The sequence below is a fragment of the Triticum aestivum genome, chromosome 7A, assembly GCF_018294505.1.
Source record: "Triticum aestivum cultivar Chinese Spring chromosome 7A, IWGSC CS RefSeq v2.1, whole genome shotgun sequence".
Taxonomy (NCBI): Eukaryota; Viridiplantae; Streptophyta; class Magnoliopsida; order Poales; family Poaceae; genus Triticum; species Triticum aestivum.
The window spans coordinates 210303926-210314133 of record NC_057812.1 but is presented as its reverse complement, the minus strand read 5'-3'; the positions used below and the strand labels follow the sequence as shown (position 1 = coordinate 210314133).

Here is a 10208-nt window from a genome sequence, read left to right as displayed (position 1 = left end):
GTTTCCAAAGTTGTGTGCATACATATACTTTAGTTGCCTCATTATAGCATTGTTTTTGCTCAAACATAATATTTATTTTGCCTCATTATAAGCAATTAATAGAACTGGAACACATCAGAAATAGATCATGATCAGTTGTTTCTCATCCTCTTATAAGTACTTCATTTACTATCAGCACTTGCCTACAGATTTACAAATATGTTCATATGCAACAGATTTGCAAATAGAATTTGAAAACTGGGAAGAACTATCACTTAGGGGTGCACAACACTACTAAACGTACTAAATTTGCCCAAATCAGGGGGCTGAAACTTGCCTAAACATCAGACTAAACATGCTTAACATCACATCTTTTTTACACAATGTTTTGCACAATTGAAGCCTTGTACAAATCATGGGGAAAGAGGAGGGGGATCTGGAAGATGAGCTAAATCTGACCTTTTTTGCCTTGCTTTTTTGCCTTTTTGCAAGGCAATCAGGAACGAGGCGTCTAGAGAAGAAACACCAATGGAGCCGCTATTGGAGGGCTGTGAAGGTTTTCTTGAATCTGGAAGTGGTGAGGGGAAGGGGCGTGCTGTCCTTTTTGGCTTGGGAGAGAAGAAGATGGGGCTGGGGGTTAGGTGAGGAGAAAAGAAGACGCGCAATGGTGGGGGAGGGATCGGGCGAAGGGGGAGGATCAGGTGATTTGCCCGCTCGATGATTGGCTGCAGGAATCGGGAGGCGGGGACCAGATGCTTTCCTATCCTGAAAAAGTGGACAGAAACTTATCATGTTTGGGTGACTGCCAAGAAACGCTAAGACGCGTCATTTATATTTTGCTTTGCGTGTGGAATAAAGTAACGACTACTTCCTTCGTTTCTAAATATAGGAACGGGAGTAGTAGTATTTAAGAGCAATTAAGTAAGCCACGTTGTCATTCCCAAAAACCAACACCTCAGATTACCCGGGCGGCCCACACATTAAGTTCATCGAGCGCCCTACACACCTACTACTACCTGTCATCGTACTCCTACTACTGCAGAATTAAAGGGTGGTGCACTGCTACTATCTCTAGAAGCTTTCTGTCGTATCAGGCCGCAATTTATCGAAACTTTACGAAGAATCAGGTTGTGGATTATATTCAGGGCAAATCCATGCGTGTCGACCTCATCAGAACTGGGCTGCCGCACCGCAAACCTGCAGTGCAACGGCAGGTGATCAAACCCCGGCCCTGTAGCACTCGCCTCAGAGCGCGACACGGTAACAGCCAGTTTTGGACATCCTTTGTTATTCAAGCGTGCCCACGGCATCAAATAATGCGTGCCCAATAAATCCCCTTATGTCCTGTGCATGGTTCTCCGGGCCATCACATCACTTCATCGAGTTAGGTGGCAGGCAGGAGGCAGCTTCATTTCACCGTCCGGCGCCTGCCCGTATAAAATCCCACAGGCTTGGCTCTCCGTCCATAGCCGCAGAGGTGTAAAGTGTTTGGGGCTAGCGATCGTGAGTTACTAGCTCAGCTCACCGCCTGTCCAGAGAGAGAGAGAGAAGAGAGAGAGAGAGAGAGAGAGAGAGAGAGAGAGAGAGATGTGGAGGCTGAAGGTGTCCGAGGGCGGCGGCCCGTGGTTGCGGTCGGTGAACAACTTCCTCGGCAGGGCAGTGTGGGAGTTCGACCCCGACTACGGCACGCCGGAGGAGCGCGCCGAGGTGGAGAGGGTGCGCCGGGAGTTCACGGACCGCCGTTTCGAGAAGAAGGAGTCGCAGGATCTTCTGATGCGCATGCAGGTATATATACGTAGATGATCCTGCATGTCCTGATGCCAAACTATATGCATGGGTGCACATGTATATCCATAGCAGACCTGAGACGGTGAGACCACTCATATCATTTTGCAATCATATCAAATCGAAAACGACATAAACTATATGCATATATAGTAACCTACATATAGACACAATTGCATCGAAAATGGATGATTGGGCATTAGATTGGCCTACATATCCTAGATGGACACGCTCTCTCTCTGCTTTCATGGCAGGAGCATATGAGATTGCACGCAGAATGACACTTTCCTGCTATGGTTCTCGTGAGTTGGGACGAATTTTCTATCCATCTTCTTTTTTTGTATTCTCATTTTTTCCTTTTGTGATGTTTATGGTTAAATTATTTTTACATAAAATCCATGAAAAACAAAGGTCCTTATATATAGCTAGGGTGTCATGAACGTTGTTAACTAGATGATACCCCGCACGTTGTTGCGGTAACTCTTAGTGCTACAAAATGATAATAAATAAATTGAGTAACTTTGTTAGATATATGATCTTAAGATTAAAAAGTTCTCATGGTCACAATACTTGGATTATAATTATGAAAACAACAAAAGGTGAATGATGCGATCAAGTTTTCTACTAAATATAGTGATGTGACATAAGTAATCTCATATGAATAAATCAACCTTCATACCTACATAGTTATCAAGATCTAAACAAATAATGAAAACTAAAAATGAATATGACCATTGTAGTAGCTTGGGGCAGCTAGTGATGGGGCTCCTAGTCTAGCTTGCCTTACGGACATTTGCATTCATTGTGACTCTTGGCCGTGTTGGGAAGGCATCAAGGAATCAACTCCATAGTTTGCCCCGTGCATAGCTTCTCCTATCCACATCATGGTAAAATTAGATGCTAGTACTCCCTCTGTTCCTAAATATAAGTCTTTTTAGACATTTCAAATGGACGACAACATACGGATGTATGTAGACATATTTAAAACGTAGGTTCATTCATTTTGCTCCGTATGTAGTCACTTGTTGGAATCTCTAAAAAGACTTATATTTGGGAACAGATAGAGTAGTTAGAATTAGGAAGCACATAATATGCTGGGCAATATTTTAGTTACCTTATTGTTGTTGCAGTTTTTGTTATTGTTGTTGTTGCAGTTGTTCTGTCAGTTGTTTTTTCTTCTTATTTTTATATTAAATTTCTTGTGTGCATCCTCATTATCTTGACGTAACTTACTCGATATTAGTATATTATCTTTATCATAAAATATATGATCATTTAGTAGATCTCCCAGTCAAACTAACAAAGAAAGCATATTCAAGAAAGAAAAAAAAATCTCCTACCTAGGAAAATATAAGGTTATGTTGTCTGTTGGTCCTTCGTTCAAACTTTGCATATGCCCCCCTCCCTCTCCATGTTTTGAAATTTTCTCTCATCGCTGGTTTTTCCACCAATTTTCCCTAAAATACGCCTCAATTGTCTCACCTTTTATTGACTTACCAAATGTTTTCTTTGGTAAGCCAAAAAATAATTACCAAATAAGTGTTTATCAAATAGTAAAATTATACTCCCTCCAATCCATATTAATAAATTGTACCAAAGCAGCGTATAGAATTGTACTAAAGCAGCAACAATTAATATGAATCATAGGGAGTATTTATTTTTTACACAATCATACTACTAAATCACGAGCTAACCTACTAGAATATTTATGTCCATGTTGCAGCACATGGACAATTATAGTGTTGTAAAACAAAATATTGGAAAGCACAAGAAATCTGAGGAGCAAACCAGTCCCTAGATAATCACATGGAAGTCCGAACTAACTTCTCACATGCGAGCTAGTGAAGAAGAAAATATTGGAGAATGGAAAGAAGGAGTTCTTGCACCCAAATTCTCATGGAGAATATTAAGAAATGTCTGTAATAAGAAACTATTTTTTGGGGGGAAATCATATTTTTTTGTGTGGAGGAATATGAAATTCTTTCAAGCCTCTTTGATTTATAGGATAGAAATTTTATATAAATAGAAAAATCATAGAAAGTGATATGACATGCATGTAATTTGGCGCATAGGACAGTTTTTTTTTTCCATTGAGTCTAAATTAATATTTATTTCCTTTAAAATATAAAGATTGATTTCTATCCTACATAGAAATAGGAATCCATTCCTACAAACTAAAAGCCTTTGAATTTTTCGTTTGCCAATCCTATCCTATAAGATTCGCGTCAGCTAGCGAGCACTGGGATGCGGCCATGCGGCCCACTGTCTTTCGCATGTACTGGTATCTCGCGATCCACCTCCCGAGCCCACCACCCTATAGATGCGGTTTCTAGCGTCAAAAACTAGTTTTCCCCTAGTTTTCTAGGGTTCCACCCTTCCTCTGGCGATCTGAGCCAGAGTCCACGTCAAATCTCGCCGGTTGTTGTTCTCCTTCGGCCGCCGGTGAGATCCACCTTACCTCGCCGTGTTCACCAGCTTGCATGGCGGATCCATCGCGACAGGAACCAGGGGGTCAGGGAGAGGAGATGGCGGCGGAAGTAGGGTTAGGGTCAGGGAGGCCGAGCGGATCTGATGCACCAGGGGGTTCGAGGGGGGAAAGAAGCAAAGGAGGAACCAGGGAGGAAGCGCGGGGGAGGAATAACTCACCGGCTGGAGGGAGCGAGGCGGGTGGAGGGGAGGAGGAGCACGAGGCGTACTTTGGATCCGGACCTGACCTTGAAGATCAATTTGCTAGCATGAAGTTACTTGGGAGGGAAGAGGAAGATCTCGATTTCTCGGAGGAAGTGGAGGACTTGATTAAGGATGTACGTTGGTTAGCTCTGTTTCGAGTCCATACAACTAAGCCGTTCAGCCACGCGGCGCTCTTGACGCAAATGCGCAATGCCTGGTCGGCAGCTCAAGGAGTCACCTTCAATATAAAGGGACCAAATCTGTTTCTTGTCCAATGCCACTACTTGGGAGATTGGAGGAAGATAATGGAGGGGGGGCCATGGTTGTTTCGGAGGGCGCCTGTTGTGCTGCAGGAGTATGATGGTTTCTCTGATGTTAAGGGGTACAGACTGAATAAGATTCCGCTATGGGCTCGAGTTAAGGGCTTGCCGGATGGACTAACAAGAAGAAGGTAGCTGGCGGAGAAGGTAGCGGCAAAGGTCGGGGATCCTCCATTCACGGTGGTGGTCAATGAGGGCAGGATAAACCCGGCAAGTACCTTACGCGCCAGGGTTTTTGTTGATGTCAACGAGCCGCTGGTTCGTTTTGTCCCAATCAAGCTGAAGGAGCACAAAAAGTTTAGTGTTTTCTATGAGAAGCTTCCAGATTTTTGTTTTGCTTGTGGCAGGATGGGTCACTTGGCGGATGAGTGTGGTGATGGTATACATGATCCAAGATCCTTTGGTTGGGGTGACTGGCTGATGTGGGAGCCGGAGATGCCGGCGGCCCAACCGTATGGGGGTGGAGGCAGGGGAGAAAGTTTTAATAGAGGGAGGGGAGGCGAGAGAGGAGGAGGAGAAGGTAGTCGAGGTGGGAGAGGCCCGGTAGGAGAACGAAGAAGGGGGGAGGGTGGCAGCGACAACTATGTCGGGCCGCAACAGATGGATGTGGAGGTCAGGAGGGACATACAGAGTGATGCAGTTGAGAGGGGGGCACGGAAGAGATTGGTGGCAGCGGATGGTTCCATCAATATCAGAGGACAGTCACTTCCTCATCTGGAAGGCAAGGTTGCAGGCACTGTTTTACTAATTGAAGGTGCTTCTTCTTCGGATCCAAAAACTGCTACGGTCACGACGCCGGAGAAGGTGCATGTTGGCAAGAAGAGGAGACAGGACGGAGAAGTGGATGAAGAGGTGGAGATGACGAACAGGGCGGCCTCCCTAGAGGAGGACCGCCAAGCTCAATGAGGACCCTATGCTGGAACTGTCGTGGGATTGGCGACCCTGCGACAGTTAACGAGCTCCATGCTCTTGTGGTGGATAGTGCGCCGTCGGTCCTTTGTATTGTGGAGACGCAAATCGCAAAGAATCGAGTGGAGGGTTTGGCGGTGTCTTTAGGTTTCAATAGTAGTTTTGCAGTAGCTAATAGTGGTAGGAGTGGAGGCCTTTGTATCTTTTGGAAGTCGGACGTTAATCTCGTAATAAAGAATTTTTCTCAGTATCACATTGACTCCTGGATCTCCAATTCAGGTTCGGACCAATGGCGTCTTACATGCTTCTATGGGGAGGCAACCAGAAGCTTGAGGTACAAGACGTGGGAGACAATGAAAAGGTTGAGAGGGGAAAGTACCCTGCCCTGGCTATGTATTGGCGATTTCAACGAGATACTTCGGCAGGAGGAACAGTTTGGTCCCAATATTCGGGACAGTGCTCAAATGGAGGGCTTCAGAGATGCGGTTGATGTATGTGGTTTGGCAGATATTGGTTATTTGGGTCTTGATTGGACATTTGAAACACGCGTCGCTGGGGGGCAGTTCTGCCGAGTCCGACTAGACCGGGCTTTGGCCTCGCCAAGCTGGTCGAGCATGTTCCCGTTTGCAACCCTGGAACATTTAACAGTTGCCAAGAGTGATCACTATCCTATACTGCTCAAGACTGAAATGGAGGCAGGCAATCAACGATCTTTTGGGAATAAACCTTTCCTCTATGAATGTGCATGGGAGACGGACGAGAGGTTCAGAGGGGTGGTCAGCGAAGCATGAGATGAGAGAGGACCGGCGAGGACACTTACTGAATTGGCTAGCAAGCTACACGATGTATCGACCTCTATGTCAAGGTGGAGTAGGAGAACTTTCGGTTCGGTACGTCAGGAGATTAGGGATCTGCGCCGGCAGCTTGCGGACCTCCGTGGCGACCCGCTGCGAACCGGACCGGGGGAAGAAGAAAAGGGGGTGATGAACCGCCTTGTCGAGCTAGCGTACAGGGAGGAAGTCATGGCAAAACAACGATCTCGGATCACATGGTTAGCAGAAGGGGATAGCAATACAAAGTTTTTTCAGAGGAAAGCTAGCGCCCGTCGGGCTAAGAACAGGATCGTTAAACTAAACCGTGTGGATGGTTCGATGTGCACGGACCCGAGCGAGCTGGCTGATATGGCTACAGAGTTCTATAAAAACCTCTATGCGTCCGAAGGAACTATTGGCATGGAGGAGGTTCTGTCTCACATACCAACACGGGTTGATGGAGATATGAATGCTCATCTCAATGCAGATTACAGTAGAGAGGAAGTTAATGAGGCCCTTTTTCAGATGTTTCCAACCAAGGCACCGGGCCCAGATGGCTTTCCCGCACATTTTTTTCAGAAGCATTGGGACTTGTGTGGTGACGAGGTCACAAGGATGATCATCCGAGTGCTTGATGGAGTTGATTCACCGGAGGAGATCAACAACACGTTCATTGTTTTAATTCCCAAGATCTCTAGTCCAAAAGTTTTAGGACAGTTTCGGCCGATAAGCCTTTGTAACATGATCTATAAGATTGCTTCGAAGGTCCTAGCCAACAGGCTGAAGCAGATTCTCCCCGACATCTTCTCCGAAGAGCAGTCCGCTTTTGTCCCTGGACGCCTTATCAGAGATAATTTCATCACAGCTTACGAGTGTCTGCACTATATGAAAACCAGGAGGGTGAAGGGAAACAGGTTTTGTGCATTGAAGTTAGATATGATGAAGGCATATGATCGCCTAGAGTGGCCGTATCTGAAAGCGGTCATGATTAAGTTGGGTTTTAGCCCCAGATTTACAGAGACCATTATGAGGTGCGTTTCTTCGGTTTCTTTCTCCGTACTGTTTAACGGTGGCAGTTTGGATGGTTTCAGGCCTACACGTGGACTTCGGCAGGGGGATCCGATCTCGCCTTACCTCTTCCTGTTAGCTGCGGAGGGCTTATCGTGCCTTTTGAAGTCCAATATTGGTGTTCAGGGTATATCAGTGGCGCCTGAAGCCCCTCTAGTTAATCACCTTCTTTTCGCGGATGACAGTCTACTCTTTTTTGAGGCAAACGATGAGGCTGCCACAAGGGTTAATGGTCTGTTGAGAGTATACTGCGATGCTTCGGGGCAGAGAATCAATGTGGAAAAATCGTCAATCTTTTTTAGCAAAGGGGTTGCGGATTCGGCAAGAGGGTCAATCATGAATATACTTGATGTGCATAATGAGTCGTTAACTGAGAAGTACTTGGGTTTGCCATCAGATGTCGGCAGAGCAAAGGAAGGATCTTTTAGATATCTGAAGGACCGAATTTGGAAACGTGTTCAGGGTTGGATGGAAAAGTGCCTGTCAGCGGGGGGGAAGGAAGTACTCATCAAGTCTGTGGCCCAGGCCATTCCAACATACTCAATGGCATGTTTCAAGCTACCACGAGGTTTATGTGAGCATATCAATAGTTTGATACGCAAGTTCTGGTGGGGGAGTAAAAACGGTGAGCGGAAAACAGCTTGGGTGTCGTGGGAAACAATGTCAAAACCAAAATTTATGGGCGGCCTGGGTTTCCGTGACATTGAGCTTTTCAACCTAGCTCTTCTTGCTCGGCAAGCGTGGCGATTGATGCAGCAACCGGATGCTCTAAGCGCTCGCATTCTAAAAGCTCGCTACTTTCCAAATACTGACTTGTTGAACGCCACAATTGGCAATGCACCTTCGTAGGTTTGGCGGTCACTCTTGGAGGGTCGAGACATTCTGTCTTTGGGGCTCATCAAGCGCATTGGAACCGGAGCAACTACGCATATTTGGCAGGATAATTGGGTGCCGAGAGATTTCAAGCTGAGGCCCTTCTGCGCCCGCTCCACGAACCCGCCGGTTTTGGTTTCAGAACTTGTCAACTCAGCCACAAGATCATGGAATCGGCAAGTTTTATCTGAGCATTTCATCCCTGCCGATGTAGAAGCGATCCTCAACATACCGCTCAGTACCAGGCAACAGGAGGACTTTTGGGCATGGCACTACGACAAGAGAGGGATCTTTTCGGTCCGGTCAGCTTACAGGATGATTTGCGCCATCAAAACACAACGAGAGGATTGGCTGGAGCATCGCCCTGGTCACTCTAACGTCGCGGCGGACAAAAACTCATGGTCTCAGCTATGGAAGGTAAAGGTCCCCTCAAAGATAAGAGTTTTTGTATGGCGGTTGGCGCATACTTCTATCCCTACCGACCTGGTCAGACATGAAAGACATATGGCAGAGACCCCCGTCTGCTCTATATGCGGAGCAATGGAGGATACATGGCGCCACTCGCTTCTGAGTTGCCGCATGGCAAGATGTGTTTGGGCTTTGGAGGATGATGAGTTGGTTGAGCATATGATATCAAATCAAACCGAAGACGCGAGGCTATGGCTGTTCTGGTTGTTTGAGAACACAAACCAACGAGACTTAGCTCGAATTCTAGTGACCATGTGGGCGATCTGGTGGGCCAGGAGGAAAGCTATACACGAAGAGGCGTTTCAGAGCCCGCTATCCACTATGTCGTTCGTAAACAGATTCCTGGAGGAGCTGGAGTTAGCGAACACGATAAAACCCTCGGCTGTTGTCATACGAGGGAACCGGCAAAGAGCAAAGATGTGGCTACCACCCCAGGGCGAGTCGTCAAAGTTAAATTGTGATGGGGGTTGTCAATCTTAGGAGACAAAGGAGCAGCAGGAGTTGTGTGTCGTGACAGATTTGGCAAGTTTATTGGTGCTTCTGCAACAGTTTTTGATGGCCTCACTGACCCGGCTAGTCTCGAAGCTCTTGCGTGCAGCGAAGCACTAGCTCTAGCCCGGGATTTAAATCTCCAGGATCTCACCATTGCCACGGATTGTGCTGAAGTGTTTTCAAATATTAGATCGTCGGGGTTTCCTGCTTATGCTCCTATCCTTCGTGAGATCCACACAAGCTGTAATGCCTTTTCTTCGGTTGACTTCTGTTTAGAAAGTAGAGATAATAATTTTGAGGCCCACTTGCTTGTCAAGGGAGCTGCGTCTCTCGCAGTGGGTCGTCATGTGTGGCTAGGGGTTCTTCCGGATATTTTGTGCATTCCGGACGCTGTGAACTTTGAATAAAATCCCTAGTTTGCCTTAAAAAAAAAATACAGATGCGGTTTCTGCGCTTCACCCCCACGCCACGGCAGTCGTCCCCCTTGCCTGCCACCGCCCGTGCCACAACCCAGCCGCCGCCGCCGCCGACACGGATCTCCCGACTGCGATGAAAGCCACCCGGGCGGCGGCCAAGCTGCACTACTTACTGTGTCCCGGTGAGCTTGCTGGGCCAGGTATCGCATTTCGCTCTCTGATCTCTGGAGGTGTTCCCTTTCCCCCTCTTAATTAACTCTGTTCAGGGTCCTTACCAATGAAGCAGAGACACCATCTTACACATAGCACGTGGTGTTGTCCAGTGATATAGCACGTGGAGTAATTTAACGACATATTACTGTACACGCAATTTAACGACATATTACTGTACACGCAATTGTGGACAATCTTCAGAG

General features: G+C 46.7%; 1 protein-coding gene across 3 annotated transcripts in view; it reads left to right on the top strand.

Moving 5' to 3' along the window:
- The first annotated feature begins 1441 nt into the window (after positions 1-1441).
- The window catches only part of LOC123150783 (achilleol B synthase), a 29697-nt gene continuing 20930 nt past the window's right edge, over positions 1442-10208 (top strand). The window contains exon 1 of one of the 3 annotated variants that reach the window (XM_044570612.1): positions 1442-1764. In XM_044570612.1, the coding sequence (XP_044426547.1) occupies positions 1567-1764 (198 nt within the window). In that variant the 5' untranslated portion in view covers positions 1442-1566. Of the gene's footprint in view, positions 1765-7801; positions 9993-10208 lie in introns of those variants that run through there. The other 2 variants (XM_044570613.1, XM_044570614.1) reach the window with 2 other exon arrangements.